The 21,485-nt window shown below is 46.0% G+C and overlaps 2 protein-coding genes across 4 annotated transcripts in view; one reads left to right on the top strand and one right to left on the bottom strand.

The window, feature by feature from the left end:
- The window catches only part of Brwd3 (bromodomain and WD repeat-containing protein), a 50,695-nt gene extending 38,850 nt beyond the window's left edge, over positions 1–11,845 (bottom strand). The window contains exons 1-12 of one of the 2 annotated variants that reach the window (XM_077683072.1): positions 11,621–11,836; positions 11,464–11,522; positions 11,359–11,388; positions 11,140–11,199; positions 8,094–8,244; positions 7,092–7,184; positions 6,056–6,222; positions 5,553–5,774; positions 3,733–3,833; positions 1,418–1,488; positions 1,198–1,301; positions 88–227 (exon numbers count right to left, since the gene is read on the bottom strand). In XM_077683072.1, coding sequence (XP_077539198.1) covers positions 88–227; positions 1,198–1,301; positions 1,418–1,488; positions 3,733–3,833; positions 5,553–5,774; positions 6,056–6,222; positions 7,092–7,184; positions 8,094–8,244; positions 11,140–11,199; positions 11,359–11,388; positions 11,464–11,522; positions 11,621–11,669 — 1,247 coding nt within the window. In that variant the 5' untranslated portion in view covers positions 11,670–11,836. Of the gene's footprint in view, positions 1–87; positions 228–1,197; positions 1,302–1,417; positions 1,489–3,732; positions 3,834–5,552; positions 5,775–6,055; positions 6,223–7,091; positions 7,185–8,093; positions 8,245–11,139; positions 11,200–11,358; positions 11,523–11,620 lie in introns of both variants that reach the window. The other variant, XM_077683071.1, reaches the window with a different exon arrangement.
- Positions 11,307–17,949, top strand: LOC144151908 (dehydrodolichyl diphosphate synthase complex subunit Dhdds-like). 2 transcript variants are annotated; one of them, XM_077683074.1, is made up of 7 exons: positions 11,307–11,444; positions 12,286–12,474; positions 12,546–12,688; positions 12,777–12,893; positions 13,791–13,892; positions 15,429–15,651; positions 17,764–17,949. In XM_077683074.1, the coding sequence occupies exons 2-7, from the start codon at positions 12,295–12,297 to the stop codon at positions 17,923–17,925; spliced, it is 927 nt and encodes a 308-aa protein (XP_077539200.1). In that variant the 5' UTR covers positions 11,307–11,444; positions 12,286–12,294; the 3' UTR covers positions 17,926–17,949. The 2 variants fall into 2 exon arrangements, with proteins under 2 accessions (XP_077539200.1, XP_077539199.1); XM_077683073.1 differs by lacking the exon at positions 11,307–11,444 and adding an exon at positions 12,002–12,185.
- Positions 17,950–21,485: the final 3,536 nt, after the last annotated feature.

Genomic DNA, 21,485 nt, shown 5'->3' on the forward strand with positions numbered 1-21,485 from the left:
GGCTCCCTCCCTTCCACAGGTCCCACCAGATGGCTCCCCCAATAGGCAAAGACTCGGTGCTTGCCCACACAGCAAAAGAGGACTCACCCGACCAGCTTGGTGGCCATGCGGAGAGTGGTTGACCTCCACTGCTGCCTCTCGTAGGTCCACACATTGGCTGTGCCGTCCTTGGAACCACTCACAAACCGGCAGCTCAGGTTGGCAAACTGCAGGCTGTCCACTTGGTCCTGTTGGGGAAACGGGGCACGGGGAAGGCAGAGTGGGTTCCATGACCCCGTATGTCCCATATGGAATTGCTGCATGTCCTATATGTTATCTCATAAAATTTCACAGGCCCACATTTCGGAAGCAGCCACAGCATTTCATCCTGAACATCAGACCCTTCGCTCAGATTATGCATTGCACTCTCTCCACGGGGAGACATTACAAGAACCGTAAACAAAGCCTGGTCCACACTTTTTACGTGGTAATTTTTTGAAGCCAACAGAATAAGCTAAGGCAGTTTAAGTCCACAGTTCAATCATAAGAGAACTAAGAGAGCTCACATAAGAGAGCTAAGCAAAAAATTGTCATTTGGATGAACACTTTGATGCTAAAACACTAAGAATTATATACTTTAGCATTTTTCACTGCCATCTTAGTTATTGTATAGTCTTGGGGATATACATTCGCGTCATACAGCTCCGTTATTGCTAAACTCCAAAAAAGGGCGATGAGAATAATGACATGCCCCCCCCCCCCACCACCGCACCATCTTCCCCAATCTTTTCAGAACTAAACATTATGGCATTTATTGTAGCAAGGGACTACAAAACAACATTACTAGTTCAAAGAGCACTAAATAAATCCAACCGATCATCCGTTATAATACAGCCTAAACGAAACACCAGACACGCTCACAAATGTAATCTTAATTTACCAAAAATACGTAATGTGTGCGGTCGCCACACTTTTTCTTACCTAAGTGCCAACTATGAAACAATGTGCCAGTGAATATAAAAATAAAACCAAATAACACTCGTTCCTTAAGAGAATTTTTCATGTCTGAACATTATACCTCACCCTGTTAACACATAGCTAAATATATTTTTGTAAAAAAATTGCTTGGATTGTTTATTTGTTTATTGTATTCTGTACCTGTTTTTCATGCAATAAACATATTTCTGATTTCTGATCCCCGCCAAGAAAAGCACTTACCGTGTGTGTCTCAAGCTCGGCGATCCGCTCGGGTCCCGTCGGAGCCAGGACATGATAGACACGAACAAAGTGGTCTGTGCTGCCAGTGGCCAAAAAGGCTCCACCTGTTAGGGAAGGAACAAGAGCAGGGTGAACTCTCGGCACAAGCAGAATGCGAACACTAGGATGAAGAAATAAATTGAAGCATTGTGTGGGACGCCAAGCAAGAGGGCCCCCTCACCTGGACTGAAGGAAGAGCAGATCATCTGCGAGCCTGCCCGATTCCTCTCCGTGAACTTCAGCGGCTTGGGACTGCAGACAGAGACAAGAGAAGCGGCAACTGTAGGAAGCAACAGGGGATGCAGCACAAGCTGTTAGAACAGCACTCAATAATTTCAAGTAAACTGATATTACCCATTTGCCACTAACAATTGTGTAACAGACTGCATACTCACTGACCATCAGGCATTATTAATAACCTGAACAATGTATGTAATATACCATAACAGTTTATGAATGAACATTATGGCACAATACAGTACAATAGAACCTTGCTGTTACGTTCGCGGGTGCTGCATTTTCCTGGCTGCGAAGTCGTGGCCGGTCGGTCCTGGCATCGCCCCCATAGGATCCCATGCATTAGAAGCCCCACTGCTACACCGTGATCGCAGAAACATTCCCACATGCACCATCGAAAACTGGTCCTCCAATCCAGCCCGACTGATGGGCACCGACGGCCATGTTGGCTTTTCATGAGGTTCGGCCTGGCTTGGCTATGAGATTAGTAGCACACAGTGGTGACAAGTTGCTTCAAGGGAAAACTGCAAAAGGCCCCTGGGGCAGTTGTACTATTATAATAGCTTCTATCAATGTTGCGAGCTCATTGTTGCTCTGCTTACGCTTTTCGTCTTTTGCCGAGTTTTGCTATCTTGGCTCCGTTGTGTTATAGACTTCTAACACCCTCCTCGTCGTGGTCGGTCATAAGCTGTCAGCGGCTCACCTCTTGTGTGCTGGCATACGCAGAAACTAATCTGCTGTCGAAGCGTGCGCTTGCTTTTATCTGCGGTGTCAAGAAAATTGGGCAGACAATGCTGCATCGTTTTTAACAGCGGAGCCGTTTAACACTTTCGTTACGGCAGAAAACCGGCCTGTTTTGAGTGCTTCCACAAAACTATTTTTTTCTCTTGAGCTATGCATGCATTGTATGCATGTAATTGTAGCTTATAGATTGCTCTTACAAACACATACCAGCAGTTTTGTGAAAGGTACAATTACTTACAGTTTATTAGTCAAATAATACAAAAAATGCACAAAAAGTATACACGCAATGTATATAGGCCATTGTTATGAGCCTAAAAATTATTTTAGAAAGTCTAAAATATACAAATTGTTCCTACATTTCTTGGCTATGATTCAATATATATATCAACACTGTACACCAAGTTTTGTATTTTTGTGGGCCCGTCAACCTAGCGGAACTAACGGCTGTGCCACTCCTTGAAGCCACTCGAGTGTAAGTCGGTCATGCATTCAAGCACACTTTTTTGTGTTCTGACACAAAATCATTTTCACTTTAGTGGTAAAAAACCAGAAAAAATATCCAGCGCTCTTGAGAAGTGTCGCGCATTGCTCCGTAGCGGTAATCTGACACGAGTGCCAAGCTATCATGAAGGTGATAACGCGATATGACGCGGTGCATTTGGCAAAATATCCCTACCGTACATTGTCCAGACACACATCAATGTGTAAAGCCACAGTCGTCAGATAGGAAGCCCGTTTTGTTTATAAATACAGCCCAAATACAGCGGACGCCGTTTTCACACAACTCGCCACTACTGCGGGTTCAAATTTCACTCTTGGCGTGGTCTCTGCAGGCGAAATATCAACAAAACATCGTAAAATCGAAAAATGAGTTGTCAATAAATACGCCAGATGGCGTTAGTTGTCCACCAGGCGCCGTTTTTAGCTTTCGCGGGACGTTTGAAATCATCGGACACCGGCGCCGATGGCCTATGGCGCCGTACTGAAAGAGTTAAGTTTAAGTTCCATCCGTGCCTGGAATTGCTCAAAGCTCATCGCAGTGAACTGGAGGGGAGGAAAATGCCAGGCCAAGAAGTGCAAGGGGAAGTGGAAAAGAGCCGACGAGCAGGTGTGGGGAGGTGCACGTCGGGGATTGGCTACACCTAGTGATGACGTAAGCTCTGCCGTGCAGGTGTTCTCCTAGTTGAGAGAGACAGCGTGCACTCGGCAGCATCATTGTCCAATCTGCCGACAAGATAAGCGGACCTAAGAAAAGCCAAGTTAAATCTAGCAAACACCAGAAGCTCCGCTGTTTGCTCAGTCTTTGCCTCTCAATTGCGGTGGCCGAAATTTTTTCAAGTGCTACGCAAGCAATGAGGTCATGTGCAGTTCCCCCATTGCAGACATTATTTTTTCTGGTTTCCTGGCTCTTGCATTTCCCGCGGGGTTCTTGCGTTTTTTCTGATCCCGTGAAAAAAGCATCAGCAGGGTTCTACTATAGTACACACAGTATGGAATGACGGAAGCAGTGCTCACTTGAAGTTCTTCGTGCTGCTCGAGTAGTCCCAAAAACAGACGCAGCCGTCGTTGCCTGTGGACACCAAGAACTGCCTCTCTCCTTTCGGGTAGGGGCAAAACTGCATGGGTGGGCAAGAAAAAAACAACCAAGGAATGTCACCACCGACCCAGTGCATGCTACGCACAACATATTGCTCTCACTGCACCATGACTTCACAGGAAGAAGCAGTACCACGAACAAGAGCCCATATTTGCTTTAGTGCGCTGACTGGCCTACAAAGGGTACACTGCACGTGCACCGTACACTGCAGAGGCAGCGAAACCCTTGGAGGAAAACAGAAAGACCATTAGCGCAAAGCATTAAAGAGGAAGAAACGGAAAAATGATAAAGCTACAAAAAAATTCACTGAACAATAAATTTCCCAATGCCACTTGGCGGAATAACTGTCTTGAACTAGAATGCTGCAGCCTCACATTTCATGCCCGGCCCTAATTTGCTGCCAAGTCATAGGAGCAGCAACAACCAGCCACAGACCAGCGACGAGTTCAGAACCAGGAACTAGCACCAGCAACTTGCACCAACAGGATATACATGCCAACACAGGCTCAGATGGGCAGATAAACAAAACTGTCGTTACATTTATCAAAATAAATAAATAAATAAATAAAAATAGAGTATCCTGCACTTGGTAATAGTACTGCCTGCCTTTACAGACCACCTCCCCCCTTACCCCCTTCTTTTCCTGAACTGCTCGCTCATTTACGCACCTGTGCTCAGGATACTTCAGTTCCCTGAACATGTACTGTCAAGCACTGAGATAACAAAATGCCACGAGTATGAAATTATGAAATATTTTCGGATCCCCGGTGAATGCCCGGTGAACGCCCATGTATTTCATTACTCTCAGAAATAAAATTATTTTGGATAGCGATCCCACATTAACGAAATTCGTGCACATCCAATTGGCACTTTATCCACCAATCTGATGCTAAGAGTGTCCAAAAAGAGCTCAAATTTATTTTTTGTGGTCTCAAATTGTGTAAACTTCTGCCACAGTGCACTTGCTTGGCCGCACAAGGCATGAACCATAGCCAAGCTGCAGGATTTCTTTCTACGTGAGTACTGCAGGACATGTCACCACACATTTGTACAAGTTTGAGATTGTTTATGTACACGTTCCGTCATCGCTCTGCACTGTGCTAGTAGTAGTCATCATATCAACATCGTCATGTTCCTCATGCCAAGCATTATATGCGTGGCAGCACGATGACAGCTGGGGTGCAGCGGTGGCATGTTTGTGCACGACGCATGTGCAGTGCTCCTGGAGTCGTGTCGAGGTTCCGTGGAGCAGGTATTGCGCCAGCTGTAGCGTTATTGGTAGCTAGGCAGCGCAAGGCGCTCTGCAGGTTTTTGCCGCTTTCTCTGCGCCCCTTGCGGGCCACTGCGCGAGCCGGGGATGCTCAGCAGTCGTCGCAAAGCAAACACTTACAAGTGCTCTGCATTTTCTTGGTATTTTTTACGCGTTATGCACCACACATTACAGCCAGCTACAACAGCTCCGCTGTTAATATGCGGTTGGCGGGTGCTTTTTGTGTCGCTTGTGTTTCATTTTCGCGTCAACGCAATTCTCACAAATAAGAATTTTTGGCCTTTCCCCGGCAGTTTCATTATTGTGGTGTTCGAGTGTACATCTCAAAAGTGCAAGTTAAAGATAACATGCCTTCAAGGCCAGCGCAACACTTAACCAAGCAGTGGACTCAACCTAGAGCACAGACCGTTGCCTCCATGTTATAGTTGAGTAGTTTGCGACAGAAACCTGCACGTGCAGCGTGCTCACCCGCAGGGAGGCGACCATGGCGGTGTGTCCCAGCAGCACGGCGACGGGGGCCAGGGTGGCGAGGCACCAGACGCGGATGACCTTGTCGCAGCTGCCGGCCGCCAGCAGGCCATTGTCCGGGCTCACCGCCAGGTCCGTGATCTCGGCCGAGTGGCCCCGCAGCGTGGCCAGCAGCCGGCCGTCCGTGGCGCTCCACATCTTCACCAGCAGGTCGTCCGCACCCTGTTGACATCAGCACTTTAGGAGGGGGGGGGGGCTTCTTGGCCTGACGTGCCCTGAGCTATGTCCCTGGTTCCACGAACACCACGAACCACGAACGGGCACATGGGTAGACTACATTCTTAGCTACCTCCTTGCATTTGAAATAAGATACTCTCCATCCAGAAGTGTCTATCAGCACATCAAAACGCAGCAAGGTCTGCCAAAGAAGGCTGTGGGTGGCAATAGTCGACTGTTTCCGTGCTTTGCACACGCTTTTTGTTTTGCCTCCCCGCTGCACTCACCGTGAAGATGTAGTTTCCACTTCGATCGAAGAGAACGCAGTAGACCGACGAGAGATGCCCCAGGAGGCGCCGAAAGAGCTGCGCCCGGGCGTAGAACTGCGTGGGCAGCTGCTTCCGGCAGCTGTTGCTGCCCAGGCCACTGAGCGACCGACCCTGCAACAACATCGCTGCAACAAGCCACACGCACCTGGCTTCATTATCCCTGCCACAGTGACCATCTTCTACAAAGAGCTCGCTAAAGTGCCTGCATGCATAGACTTTCATACTATATAGTATACTAAAGAGAAATCTGGCACTGCAATTACGAGCCGTCGAGGGTGTCACCATTGCAGCTAGAGACGTTCCTCACCTACTTGGCTTGGCTAGCTACAAGGCTCCTTTTTTGTCTCAAAGCCAAAATCAACAAAAAAGGGCAACATTTTTTCCTTGTTAATCTCGCACGAAGCTTCTAAATAGTCCCTGACAAATAATTCTTTTTGGTGCTTCATTTTTATAATAGCAAAACAAATCTGAGTAGTCTTTTACAGTACTATTATTGCTTTTTTACAGCCAGAGGCAACTCCTCAGCCTGTTCATAAGCCATGCCAAGGACAATAGAATGTGCCTGCCCAATACATGACGGAACACCCGCTGAAGTGTGGCTCCCCTAGATGGTGGCGACAGATTTCCCTCCAGTATATATTGGTATGAAACTCCATGCCTCCATGCACTTGGGGTCTACGGCAAGCAAGAACTCAAGAATCCCAAGAAGCAGTGTTGGTCGTAACCCGCCTCTTTGCATTGACTGCTGCAGAAGAACTCGGTTGTGTGTTCATTAACACCATGTACACCCACAGCTTATCACCATACTACTCTACCACCCCCCATTTTTCTGCAGTGCCTCTCGTTCCTGGAAGTATTTTAAATAAATAAAACAACGCGTGGCGTAGAGCAATGCTTCCCTTCGTCCCCGCATAACTTGGTAAACTGCAACAAGTTCACTCGCTTTAATAGAACACAGGAGGTGCGGACAAGGAACGAAAGAGACGCCACTCACCCATATTGGAAGGTGGGGCCCCGGGGGTGAGGCACACAGGTGCCCCGTGAAGCCTGGCGGCCACATCTGCGCTGGTGGGAGGCCTCCTGACACCTGTTGGGAGAACAAGGAAAGAGGCAGTCAGCATCAAAGGCTAACTCGCTGCACTCATGCAGAGAGAAAAAGGCGTTAATGTGTGCAGTGGAAGTGGCCATCTATGTTTAATTTCAGCTAAGAAGCACAGGCGTGCTTCAGTTTCACAGCAATGGTGCCAGTGTTACTGTCAGTAAGAAATCAGCCCAGTGCTGAGTTTCGCGCTGGTTGGCCATTTTACTTAAAGTTGGGAAGTTAAATGAAATTTATTTATTTATTTATACATACATACACACATACATACATACATACTGCAGCGCCCCCTTGGGGCTATGGCAGGAGTGCGCATTCAACAGAGCAAAAAATAGCAACAGAGTAATACAACCATCAAGGAAAATCAGAAAGGGCAAGTACAAATTTTTCCAGTGGAAGGGAAAGAGTGTCACCAGACAATCCATTCCAGTGTTCGGCAGTTAAAGGGAAAAAACTAAATTTGAGTGCGTTGGTTCTACACTGGTAAGTTTTGACATTAAGATCGTGCTTTCTTCTAGCAATGGACGTAAATCAATTAATAGTAAATGAATTGAATAAATTAACGAATGACGTAAATGAAATGAATAGTAAATGAATTTGTTAGTGACCCTGCAAGCAGAAAACAGGGCTTTAGTAAGCCACCCACTTCACGATACTGTCGAAATTTTGAAATGAATAACCGTGAAAGCAGCTGCGGCAGTATGACACTGCCATAACGAGGCAACGTGCGCACACTGTTTTGCGCCAATGGTGGTTTGTTGCGAAACTGCACACTGCCACAATGACAGATGCTGACCAGGCAAAGACAAAGGCTTAGTCAGTGGAGAACACTGAAGGTAACACCGCTGCAGTTGCCAAATACCCGACGGCTTGCTCCACAACGAGGATAACGCTCACCGGAGTGCTGCCGGAGTAAGGAGTAACTGCCGGATCCCAGCAGGGAGCGAGAGCCAGCCACTCCGGAAGGGATCACCTTGTCCAAGAGGGGCCCGATGCGGGAGCATATTTGCAGCAGGTAGTCGTTGGAGATGTGCACGTTGGAGCTCTCCTGCAGCAAGCATCACCCCCACAAATGCAGGCACTGAGGTTCAACATGTGTTCTCAAGAGCAGACCCATTTCAGAGTTAGCAAACGCTATGACAAGGAAACGGTTTGTACTGGTTCTGATACCAACCATCAAGGGATAGTTAGAGGTTACAGCACCCCTTCCATTATAAATTTATTATATAGGTGCCACGCACCCACTGTTCCAAAGAAACAGAAGGATGCACAGATGAATTTACATAAATTTTGTTCCAGTAAGCACAAAAAAAAAAGTATAACTTTTAGGCTATAGCAGCCAACAACAGTTCATGAAAAAAAAAAGCCCCTTTTGAAATCCTAATTTGAGGATGTAGCATGATCAATTATTAAGCAAAAATATGTGAAGTATAATTGGGGTAGTGAGGTTTGACTAACTAGAAGAAAAATTTTCAGTAAGCGCTACCAACTCTGCTGGAAGAAGACAAACCACCTTTTACGAAAAAATTGGGGTAGTGAGGTTTGACTAACTGGAAGAAAAATTTTCAGTAAGAGCTACCAACTCTGCTGGAAGCAGACAAACCACCTTTTACGAAAAAGATCAGTAATGAAAATGATGTTGCAAGGAAATGAATATGGTATGTTGTAATGGCTACGTATAATATGTTTTAATAAAAATGGTGTTGACATACATGTACGTGCCCTGCAAACACCTGCAAAGTGGTCAATGACGTACATGTACATCATCGCTTGTATGTTTAAAAAGCGTGCCTTTTTCCATCATTTCTCTCTCTTGGTATGCGCTGCCACACTGCAGAAACACGTGAAATTTTTTCCTGCGCCGATGGCTTTTCTTTTCTTTTTTTATGCCTTACTAACTCGGTGTGCGCCAGCTATCGCTTTTGCGCCAGCTATCGCTTTTGCCAGCTATCGCTTTTACAGCCGCTAGTTTCGGTTTCGCGAAACTTTTTTAGATTTGTTCTTATGTTGCTCGTGAATAAACCATGTGTATGTAACAACACAAAATTTTTTGTCACTTTATGGTCACCCAAAAAAATTACAATTCTTTCTATAGATAGAGTCGACCAAAGAATTTAAATCTGCAATAAAAAAAAAATCAACTCTGGGGGGTCGCATTTGGCAAAAAAATTTGGCCCTCAAAGGGTTGTGTCATCACCAGTTGTGTCATCTCCTTTTGAATTCCTCCTAACTTGATTGCATTACTCTCAGTTAAGGGATCTGAAATAACGACTACATACCTAAGAATTATTCATTACCTGTAATGACACAAATTAGTATGAAATATTCGTTTATATAACTTCTAATAAAGAGATCCTAAAAAATTTGTAGCAGAGTAAACATAAAAAGATTGCTTTCATTATCCTCACTAAAGGGATGCCGAATTATGGCTATTTACGATGTAATGTGACAGATAATTGAATTATATGCATAAACACATCAAGCATAGCAGAGCTTGACGAAAAAAAAACTTCAAGGCAAAGTTGGCAAACAGATTTGCCGGCGATAGTATCGCGCACCTTGTTCGATAAAGGTTACTGGATATTCATAAACCTGCATTTGGCAATATGTCCCTATTGAAAGTAATACAATGCTGGATACATTATACACAAGGGAAGTTTTTTTAAAATCAGAACTAATCAAAACATCTCACACCATGATATCACTTTTGCGAAGTTACTTGGCATAGCTTTGTCTACAACTGGACTTAATGGCGTGCAGTGAAACATATCGGCACTGCTAAAACAAACAGTGAATAAGAACAGTAAAACAGCGACATGAGTAGTACTGTTTCAGTCATCATCATAGATTGTAATACAAACGGACAGGTCAGTAATACACAAAAATAAAAGTGGACCATGGACAGATGTTTGTGTAACACACCCCAATGAAAAAGGAAACCCAAGAGTAAACGTGAGCTGTGACAAGCTCACATTTACTATTGAATATCACTAAGTTAGTAACTAATCAGAAACAGTTTGGGAGACTGGCTTTGAGTCATGCTGATACTTTCATAATAAAGTTTAACGTGCGTCATAAGTCTTCATCCAAAGCCTCACCGAATGTTTTGCTGAACCGATCTTGTTTACAATCGCAGCAGCAAATTGATTGGAAAATACAATTATCCCCCCCCCCCCCCCCACCCCTCCAAGTTTGCGAGCGTACAGGCCGCCGTACAAGGGCTCATGATGCTCAAAACTAAAGGCGTAACAAGTTTATACGTTCTGTTTATTAGCATCAAAGCAAGAAAGCATTTAATAGATTCGTAACACCATCTTGCGGTCCCATGTAAACAATCCATTACAGGACCACGCGTTGCTGGCGCGAAAAATGCGCGCGACGCGATCCCGGGAGATCCCGCTCCTAACTTTGATTTTAAAAAAAGCGCGAGTTCGGGTGGAAACGAAGAGCAAAAAATACGGAAAAACCCCGCGCAGTATTTCCGGAGCACGGCCTCAAACGCGCTACGTGGAAAGCAGGAAATAAAAAAAACCAGCGAAACAAACCCGTGACGTGTTCGGTCGCCGGGGCAACCGATAGCGGAAACATTCCAGCCAATGGCAGATCATCTGACGCTGGCCCTTCTTGCCAGAGCTCAGGTGATTGGCTCGCCGAGAGATCACGCCTCCTGTTGGTCAGCTCAGCCGCCAAAGCAAATAAATAAAAAAAGAGCAAAGAAAGCCGCTCCTCCGTAAATCGGAATTCATCAGCAAAGGGGGGCAGCGCAACTTTTTCTTTTTCTTCGTCGCCGCTGTCATTACCTACAGAAATCGCATTTTCGGCCTTATAGACGTGCCTAACAGCCATTTAGTGGCCGCTTTTCGCCAAAAGTAACCTGCGACCGAAATTCGACAGAAACACCAACTACCATAAAAATGCCAAAAAACGCGACCAACAAACTCACCAACTCTGCGAAACTCCTGTGATGCTCGTTACCATTCCAGTCATGCCTGTTGGGCAAAAGCTGCAAAAGATTTTTAAAAATTAGGCTTAGCGCAACAAGGCATTTGGCTACAACTGCTACTAATAGTATCCGGCCATCCGGCTCTAAGCTAACGGTCAATGTTTTGGTTGCAGGCACCCACGTGCGTTGCACGCTCCCAGAAGGCAAGCCGCAACTTACATGATGAGTCTCTATCTCCCGTCGAAGAACCTGAAAGAAACACGTTGCGGTCAGCTTTCCGCTTCCTGCGGCACAAATACGGCTAGGTAAGCGAACTCTAATTACCTCCGCAGCTTCCTTGCAAGGTCCATTGCCCAGGAACTTTGCAATTAGAAAATACAACTCTGCGAGCAAATCAATGAGAGATCAGCATCCACTGACGGGGGCATATAAGCTCACGCAATCCGACTTTTGTTCTCGGCAAATGTAACGCTTTCCTTACCTTTCTCGATGAGTCCTTCGGTCCGCCTGTCGACAACCGCTGTCGACATTATGGCTCGCCGTCAATACTTGTCACAAATACGAAAGAAACGCCACACAATATTTGTAAAACATTACAAACTACTCGCGCTCTACCCAAAATAAAGATGGTAACTTTACAACGACATTGAACCGTAGCTCGCCTTCAAGCGGATACATCTCCGCTAAAAGAAATAGTTTTGCATATCTTTAATTTAAAACCTGGCGTTAACTACATTTAACCACAACGTAGAATATCTTTCTGCGTAAAAACTTTACACATATTGCCTTAAACGTTTAAACTTGAAATTATATGTTATAACAACGTTGTATTTCTCAGGCGGAGTGATACAACCAAAACAATGGCGTCTTCTTTTACTAACATGACTTCCGTCAGCGACTGCGACGGTTTCGCGTGTCGGGTAGTTTCCTGTGGTTGGGGTTGACAAAACACTTTCAGTTGTAATGTAAATATCTTGTCACCGATTTATTTTCGTTGAAGAAGGTAGTTGAGCGTCGTACGTAGCACATTTTGCCCGAGAGGCAAGGTAAGGAGCGTGTGCGTTTCGTTGTAAATGTGGGCAGAACCCGAGCATTTCAACAGCTACCCGCCGGTCTTTCTGTGATTGTTGCGATAATTTAACGCAGGCGCACAGCATGTCTTGGATTAAAGAGACGAAGTTGACATGGTTGCAATCAGTTGCCGTCCGCGTCCTCAAAGCTGGAAAGATACCGTCGCATTTGGCTGTCATCATGGATGGAAACCGGCGTTTCGCTAGAAAGCAAAACATGCAGTCAGTCGAGGGGCACGTCCAAGGATTTGACAAGCTGGCAGAGGTAAGAAGATTTCTTTTCTTCTTTCTTTTCTAGTGCAAATGTGATCCAAAGAGCCGACTCTTTCTTCTCAGGTATTGTACTGGTGCTCGGAGTTGGGTATCACCGAGGTCACTGTCTATGCATTTAGCATCGAGAACTTTAAGAGATCGAGGGACGAAGTTGATGGCTTGCTGGACCTGGCTCTCAAGAAGCTAAAAACTATGCTCAGCGAAATGTAAGCGCATCCAGCAGTCTTTCCCCATTCTCTCTTGGCAAGTGTCGGCGCAGCAAACATTGACACGTGTGCACTTCGGCCATCGCAGGGACAAAATCCACGAGCACGGGGTTTGCATCCGCGCGATCGGAAATCTATCCTACTTGCCCACGGAGCTGCAGAAGGTCATTGCCGAAGTCGTGTATCAGACGCAGACAAACTCCAGGTACTGTGACCTGTTCCACGCTGTAGACCTTAATAGTCTAGCAGCCGACGTGAAAGTGCACGAGCTTACTAGGAAATATTTTAAGCATCGTAGAGGCATCCAGTTCTAACAGTATACTTGTGAAAATTCATTTATCAACTCGCAGTCACCGTGAGAGCGCGAAGACTCTTGTTCCATCTGAAATGCTTTCCTCTCACGTGTGCTCTTTAAAGAAACAGAAACCAGTGGGCACGTTACGGCAGTAAAGAACGTACGGCGAAGAAAAAAAGTTGGGTCCTGCGCCAAGCAGGCACATAGTAGCATGAAAATGAAACGAGCACAAATCATGTCAAAGCAACCTGATAAGCGATACTTTGGGCACATAAAAAACTTGGGCTAATTGTATAGCGTCCCCACACAATAACTTTTCACACCAGAAAACAGTCCAGAAAAGGTCGAATGTGCAATTAGAGTTTATAAGTACTGATAGGAAGATGAAAAAAATCACTGATGACTACGATACTCCTTTCTCTGGAATTTAAGTACGGCTGCTTAGGTGCCTTGATTTTCCTATATATCGAGGCTAAGTTGAGAGAGACGGGCATGTATGTACAGTTACAAACCACTCTGGCAATATCCCTTAGCTGTCACTTAATGAATGCTGCCGCTTTGCCTTCCTTCACTTTTCTCCTTGCACTCTCTTGATATCAACGCAATTCATTCTCTGCCGAGTTCCGCGTTCGTCCTCATTCATCCTCCCTGTTCACTCGGTTTTGCCGACGCTGTTCAGCTCGGGAGCAGGCGTAAGAGCTGCGCTTTTAAAGTGGAACTATATAGCATCGTGATATGGCGGTATTTAAAGCACCCTATTGTGTCCTTTTGGGACACGTGTACCAATCGACGCGCGCCAAATTGCAGGTGCTTCCTCAACCTGTGTCTGTCGTACACTTCCCGGGATGAGATGTGCAAGGCAATGCAAGAAGTGGCTGCAGGAGTGGAAAAGGGCATCTTAACGCCAAGGTAAGCGACTCCTTGCTTAACATGGTATCATTTGCCCACAGCAGGGCATAGCTTGTCGTCCTTGGATGGCTGTTATCCTAGATGTCCACGTGACCACCTGACAGAGCTTTTTTATCTTTCAACATGGGATACCAGGGTGTCTTGCTATTGGAGAATGTTGGCTGGGGCTGCAAAAGTTCATATTAATTTTTTGCTTTCATGTGTTGAGTTGTTTATTTGTTGATCTCGATGCCCGCAGCACCAGTCTGTGTGTTGGGGTATTTTTCTCATGCTTTGCAAAAGCAATAGCTACTTTCATCAGCTGATACACATGATATGTGTATCAGCTGATGAAAGTAGCTATTGCTTTTGCAAAGCATGAGAAAAATACCATCGTTGCATTTGCAACAAAAATAATCATAGAAGGAACAGCAGACAAGCCAAACAAAATTTGACAAGCATGAAGCAAAACAAATCAGCTGCGCTGGAGAAAGGCACCACAAGCTCAAAAAGAGCAAAATCACTCCAGTGACCACCAATGAGACGAAAGCATCATTTGATGATAGTGACACAACATCATGAGGTAACAGGTTTTATTCGCTGATGTTTTGGGGAGAAGGACACCCTAGAAAGGTCAACCCTACCACCCATACTTTTTACTCTCAAGGGGGTGGCCGCTTCTTGCAGAAATGTAGTGCGGCGTGGTTACGAAGCTGTCTCCATGAATGCCAGTTTTAGAGCAATCTAGCTCTTTTAACAGGAGAGTTTATTTGGGTGTTCCAACTTAAGGCTTCTTTTGTTTTGGAGTTTTTCTGATTTCCAGCTTCATTTGGTCTTGGGCTATAGAAAATCCTTTTCTTGTTATAATTGATAATGGTATACTTCCAACTGTTTAAGTGAGTCTGGTGTGGCATGCTTCTTGGCAAGGGAGTAATTTTCACCGGTCAGCAGCAGTGCATGCTTATGCCATGGCCATTACGTCAGTCACCTTGTCCATGTTTCTGGGAGGCTTTATCAGGTATCAACTTTTTGCGAGCTGTTGTGATAGTGACATTTCCTTGGTTCATCGACTGGTTCATTTTCAACACGCCTTGTTCTCTCGGGCAACTGCTACAAGAACTTCGCTGCTTGGCTGAAGCTAATGGCAGAGTTCTGTTTGTCGCAGTTTTGAAAGTAGAATCATGGGTTTTGGCACAAATGGCTGGGGTTCAAGCCCCAGGAATGCTAAAATGTTTTTCCAATAGCCATGATTTTATTTTTTACGTAAAATGTTGTCTTAGCTCAATTCTACGCATTCTTTTCTTAAATTAGGGCGGTTCGGTACCTGCTAGTTCACTTTAGAAGCAGGTGCTCTGCGTATCAACACGCCTACTTTACGGTTAACTTTACGGTTTGTGCGTATCTCAGAAAAGAATATTGCGCTGTGATAGCCACATTGACCTTTACAACTAAACGGACTGTGGTGAAACAAATGCACCTGAATTTGATGCCACCTCGTTACTCTGTCAAAGAGCTGCCCCGTACACACGCTTGGGTGTTGATCCCGATTCCTTGCAGCGATGTGACCGAGGACGCCTTGAGCTGGGCCATGTACAGCCGGCGGAGTAGGGACCCCGACCTGCTCATCCGGACGTCCGGGGAGATCCGGCTGAGCGACTTCATGCTGTGGCAGGGCAACCGGTCCGTCATCGAGTTCACCTCGGTCCTGTGGCCCGAGTTCACCATCTGGCATCTGCTGGGCGCCCTGCTCTGCTACCAGAGGCAGGCCGGCCTGCTGGAGGTACGCGCACACGCCTCGTTTGGTGCGGTGGTTCTTGCGTTGGCATTGCACGTTCTTGTTAGTTGACATCGCAGACTTTGTAGGCCTTGTTCCAAGTTCTTTCAGTCAGTTGCGCTTTTTCTTTTTTCTTTTCGTAAAAAGTGGCTTCACAGGTGCATCTTCCCCCGCGCTACACTCTTTGCCCGTTTGCATGGTCATCCTTGTGTAGTTCTCAAGCACTGGTTCCAGATCAGTGGGTGGGAACTTGTTGGATGGTCCACTTGGAGGAGCTTGTCTCAATACCAGGGGTGGAATAGCTGCGCCATTCAACACCAAATTTGTTTACCTGTGCCATCCTGTGCCGAATTGCCCCTATCGTGCCAAAATCGTTTATCAGCGCTGTCCTGCGGAGCACAGCCCGAATTGAGCCGCGAGATACGACCGCCGTGATGGACCCGTGCCCGAAAACTTGGCTGAAACATCTTTTTTTTTTTTCTTCAATTTGGTTATAGTTTCAGTTTTACCAAGAATATATGAGCAGCTATGTAAGTTAGCTTTCGCTTAGCTTCAAGGGGACAGGCACTATGTGCCTTCTCCGCCTCCACTTTGGATTTATTTGTGTCGCATTTTGCATGCTTTTTTGTCGGTGCCGGCTGCTGCACCAGAATCAATTGAAAATGACCTAAAGTGAGTGAAATGTCTTTGTGCTGCCTTGCAAACAAATAGAAAACAGAATAATATTCGCATGAAAGGTTGTAGTTTCTTGGAGGGAAACTTCAATTTAGTCAACCATTTTTGGTGAGTGTAGCGCCATGTATTGAGCAGACAGGGCCTTGGACACTTTGCCCTCGCTTGTGAATTCGGTTTGCCCTTGTTGTGAGGTAATTACTCATTTCTGGCTGTAAACTTCGAGGTTAGCTTTGCTTATGTGGAGGATGGTCCAGCATTAATTTTATTCTAGCACGCTCTCGTTGCCTTGTCTATGGGGCACGTTCATAGACTCCCGCAACCCTGTGCAAACACCTTGTTTTACAAAGTGTGCCGTGAGTTTAGATTACCCAGATTCACGCTCGTCCACCGTACAGGGTGGAGACACATATGCGTCGACTCTGCCACTTTGGGACTCTCGCTTGCCGCTGCATCAAGTCATTGTACCATGACTGCGCTGTATTTCTCACTGCAATGCGGTTTACTCGGAAAGTTTGAATTATCTTATCTGTTTAGCATTGCTGGGTCTTGTGGGAAATGAAAACAACTATGGGTTGAGCACTTTGACTTAAATTGAGGTGGCACGGGACCGTTCAAAGGGTGTCTCCACGGCTGGTGTCGAGGCACTCTACGTGAGTTCGCTTAACTCTGCCGTCTAAAGGACATGAAGGGAGGCCTGTTATCTGATCCCCTTTGACTCTGTGTGTTATCACCGAATGGTGATAACGCGGGGCACTTGCTGTGGTCGGAGGTATAACTCTGGATATTGTAAATTTCCAGATATAGTAAAACAACTGCATTCCTGGTTCTAAGTAGGTTATAGTGCACTATAGAACACCTGATACGGTAGATAAATAGATGAAATTCAATTGGCAGGGGGCTAGCGCAGGGTGCTGTGCCAGCCCTGTGCCAGCCCCCTGCCAAGCAACCTGCTCCAGAAGGCCTTTCTGCTGCTCCGAGCCTGCTACAAAAGGCGATTTTTGCTGCTCCAAGGACTGCTGCCAAACCCATGTGCCCTGTTCCACCCCTGCAATACGCATCCTTTCCTCCTTCCATTCATTTAGAAAACAGCCACAGCTTGTGCCAATACAAGTGTGCAGCAGCAGTTGTTTTTTTATGTTTGAGTGCCTAACACAAATAACGCGGAAAGCTAGGCAAAGTGGTTATTAACCGAGGAATTCATAAAGGTACAAAATACAAATAATGTGGGAATTTTGACAAGGTGGTTAGTAACCAAGGGATTCACGAAGGCATTGAACTCTTAGAGGTATTAAACATAAGGTGAACAGGATATTACATGGCTCTACAGGGCACAGCTTTTGAAAGCTTTGTGGAACATTCCTGTCAAAGTCATGTTGCCAGAGGAGCCTGGTCAGAGCTGATACCAGGAGCAATGAAACAACATCTCTCCTCTTTCCTGCGCAGGCATTCAGCAGTGTAAAACCCAGAGACTTCAACCCTGCGCTGCCCACTAGTGGCCCCCTGCAACAGTTTGTGGACGACATGGAGGCCCGATGGCAGGAAAGGCTTCAGCGGATGAGAAGAGGAGAGACTGTGCAGCAAGAAGTGGCCGCCATGGCGTCCTGATACGAAATACAGACTTAAACCCTATGTGCAACTACCTCTGGCCTGTCCCTTCGCCAGAGTTATTCAATGTGGCAAGTTGCAAAGCTCCCCATAGACCCTGTGTATCAAAAAGTGGCCTGCAGTTGGCCCCCTGCACTGTGGGCACAAATCATTGGCTAACAGGGGCAAACCAGATTAGCCTGCCATCTTTCAAAAGATGAAGTAATTAATACCCAGCTGCTTGCGGCTGCTGTCGCCAGCTACAGATAAAATGTCATACAGCAAACATTAGGCAATTTAGTGTTCCCCAACTTGAAAGGAGTTTTATGTAATAACTGTTTTGTTGTTAAAAGTAAATGTTTAATGAGGTCTAGTTCCTGTCCCCCCAGGCGCCGTGCCAATACACCTGCCCTTTATTAACAAAAAAGCCGGGGTGCTCGCACGGCCCAGATTCCAAAGCAAAGTTTTGCAACTAGAGTACATTGAATAACTCTGTCCTTTGGCCGGTCAGTTGCTTCTGAAAGAAAAGGAGTCCCCGGGACGTCATTCCACACTGAGAAGTGCAGTGTGCAAGACCAAGTTGTACAGTGAAGCCCAATTACAACAAAGTTGGAGGAGGCCTGTGGTATTATTGCTTCGTTGTAACAGCTGTGATGAGGCTCAACCGTACTATCTCGTTACCCAGACAAGAATGCCTTGCACCGTGCAAGGTAGCCCAAGACAAATGACTTCCTTCTCTTATACTAACACAACTAAGCTTTGCAGTGGGTTGACTTGTTTTGTTTTTTGATGTCAAGATACTCAACATGAACACTTTTTCTGAAAAACAGCCAACCCAATATTTTCTCTCCAGGGTACACAAGTACCGTATGCACCTTGTTTGGCAGCGACTGCTTCACACCCCCAAAAGGCATCACTACATTCCGTGGAAGTACACCTTATGTGTTTAGTTGAAATTTAGCAGCATGGCAGAAAAGACCCTTGTTCCTGAAAGGTTCCTTAGAGGGAGCCCTCAGTTTGTGTTTCTGCCTCTAGTGTCGCTAAATATAGTTTTATTCAGCGGCTGTAACCACCTGGTCGTCCACAGTAGCAGGCAATTTGATTCAGCTAAGTACAGCCCAACTCCTCGCAACCGTTTGTGGTAGGGAGTGTTCTCCCTGTTGTTCCTATCTGCGCACAATGCATTTAGGCCACGACTAGGCCGAACGCATACAGTACAACCCTGTTACAACAGACCATGATAGTGATCATGATTTGTCTGCTATAAAAGAAGTATGAACAATCCAAATACTGTTACTACAGACTTTTACGGAATCATGGGTGAAGTCTGTTATAACAACAGTTTGGACTTTTCAACTGTTAAAAACAAATAAAGAAAACTAAGCTGGTCGTTTCTCGAGATTCAGTAACAAATTAAACAGGTTGGTATTTTAGGCCAACAAACCTTCAGGATGAATTGGGGTTTTCAGCAGTTTCTTCCTCTTGCGACACTGTGATGCACATCACAAAATCACATGCACGACTCTTCTTGCATTTGCTGGGCTCCTGTTGTATGGAACCCCTCAAACTTTTGATTCACTCATACTATTATTAGTCTATTTCACGTCTTCAACCTACAGTTGCATTGCCATTGTCTTCACATGAATATAAATGAAATTCAAGTAAAGGTCTCATTGCTAAACTTGGAGATTTAGCCGTCTATAATGTATGAGGGCATACATTTTTTTGTTTTAATGATGGTAGCTTTCATATATAAGCATCTTATCTGTTGCACCATAACGCTTAAATTCTAAATCCTATCACTTGACTGCCAGGACATCACACTTGTTTCAAGTTTTCGTTTAATTACAACTGTGAGGTAGAAACACAAACTCTGGAAATGTACCTAACAAATGAATAGTTGGTTGCCTGCACTTGAAAAGTCCACTGTAGAGATGCAAAGGTGGACTGGTTAACCTTTTAAACTGGTCTGTTTGATTGATTGTGGGGTTTAACGCGCCGACGCAACGCAGGCGATGAGGCACGCCGTAGTGGAGGGCTCCGGATTAATTTTGACCACCTGGCGATCTTTATCGTGCGCCGAAATCGAAACTGGTCTGTTACAGTAGAATCTCGATGATACGATTCTGGGTGATACGAATTTCGGGACGATACGAATTTCTGAAAAGTCCCGGCAAAATTGCATTGTTTTCAATGGGAAAAATTTCGGCTGTTACGAACGGACCTGCGCGGCCCGGCGGATGATACGAACGAGCCGGCGAGGCGCCCGACTGCCGAACAAGCAAGTGACGGCTCTCTCTCCCCATTTGTCACTCTTCTGTCTCCAGAAACGGCCGGGCTGTTGTTTTCTGCTCGCGAAAACACGCCCCGCACGCCCCATGTGCGCCGCGAAACCTCTCGCACGCTGCGCGCGCCGCGGCCGGCGGCGGCAACATGGCGGTGGCTTCGGCCGCTTGAGCGACTGCTTCTAGCCGCTCTTTAAAATGCCGCTCAAGGCAGACACGAAGTTTCTTGTGCAGTAAAGGAGCTGACAACGTTGGCGAAAACGGTACTATAAAACACCATCCGCGCCGCTGGTGAAAGCGCCCATAAAATATCTGCCGGAGTGCTAAGCCTAAACATCTCGGGCGGAGCCAGCGGGCTGTCTCGAGCGTTTCGCAAGTCGTCAGAGTCTTTTTCTGACCGAGGTAGGAGATACCGTGGGCGCGAAATCGTCAATGCGGCCTTGAAAATACAGCGCGCGCAAAGCCGAGGCGTGCGAATCGCGTGCAAAAATGCACCGTGCGGTTCACGCTTGACTGTTGCGGCGTGTAGCGAGCTTGGACACCGGGAGTGAGGAGACAAGCGCGAAGCTAGGCGAAGCGTTACGCGCTCCAGAAAGGACTGCTTTGTGACGTGGGGGTTTAAAAAAAGCAGAAAAAAATCATGGATTTGTTCACGCGAAAGTAAGAAAAGAAATAAACGAAAACTTTTTTCAGCGTTCAATTTTTCGGTCTGTGTTGGTTCATACGAATTTCGGATGATACGAATATTTTTCGCGGTCCCGCGAGATTCGTATCATCGAGATTCTACTGTATATCCGAATGTATGTTGTAACAGAATCTGCAGTAAAGGAAGTATCAATGGCACAGACAGGAAGACCAACCAAACATTGCAAATCAGTCTGTTGTATCCAAATACCTGTTGTAACGAGGTTCTACTGTATAGAAATAAATTGTGCTTAAGCATCAAAGGAATCAGCAAGAACAGTGGTTACAACAAGAATGGGTCTGTTCTCACACACACGCATACTGCCAATCTTTCACTCTTGTTAGTGGACAGCGCACGCTGCACCGTTCTCTTTCAAAGGAGAGGGACCATGGTCACTCCAGCATCCACTCATGCGCCACTTTCATGAGCTACGGAATGGCACAGGTCCACCCACTTCTCACAAACAAACACGTCGTCTCTCACTTCATGAAGAGAAGCAGGTCCTGTATGCTGCCACGCATGTCTGCTGACATTCGACGACAAAAGTGTGCCGTGTAAAGAGAAAGTGGCACATGTTCCGACACCGAGAGTGAAACGACAGCAGCAGCATA

This window comes from Haemaphysalis longicornis, unplaced genomic scaffold, assembly GCF_048455015.1.
Source record: "Haemaphysalis longicornis isolate Haplotype H1 unplaced genomic scaffold, Haemaphysalis longicornis Haplotype H1 scaffold_9, whole genome shotgun sequence".
NCBI classification, from domain to species: domain Eukaryota; kingdom Metazoa; phylum Arthropoda; class Arachnida; order Ixodida; family Ixodidae; genus Haemaphysalis; species Haemaphysalis longicornis.

Excerpts from the sequence above, each read along its gene's own strand:
- LOC144151908 (XM_077683074.1), top strand. The coding sequence starts at position 12,295 with ATGTCTTGGATTAAAGAGACGAAGTTGACATGGTTGCAATCAGTTGCC. Across the intron at positions 12,475-12,545 it reads GATTTGACAAGCTGGCAGAG|GTATTGTACTGGTGCTCGGA; the intron begins GTAAGAAGATTT and ends CTTTCTTCTCAG. Across the intron at positions 15,652-17,763 it reads GGCAGGCCGGCCTGCTGGAG|GCATTCAGCAGTGTAAAACC; the intron begins GTACGCGCACAC and ends TTTCCTGCGCAG.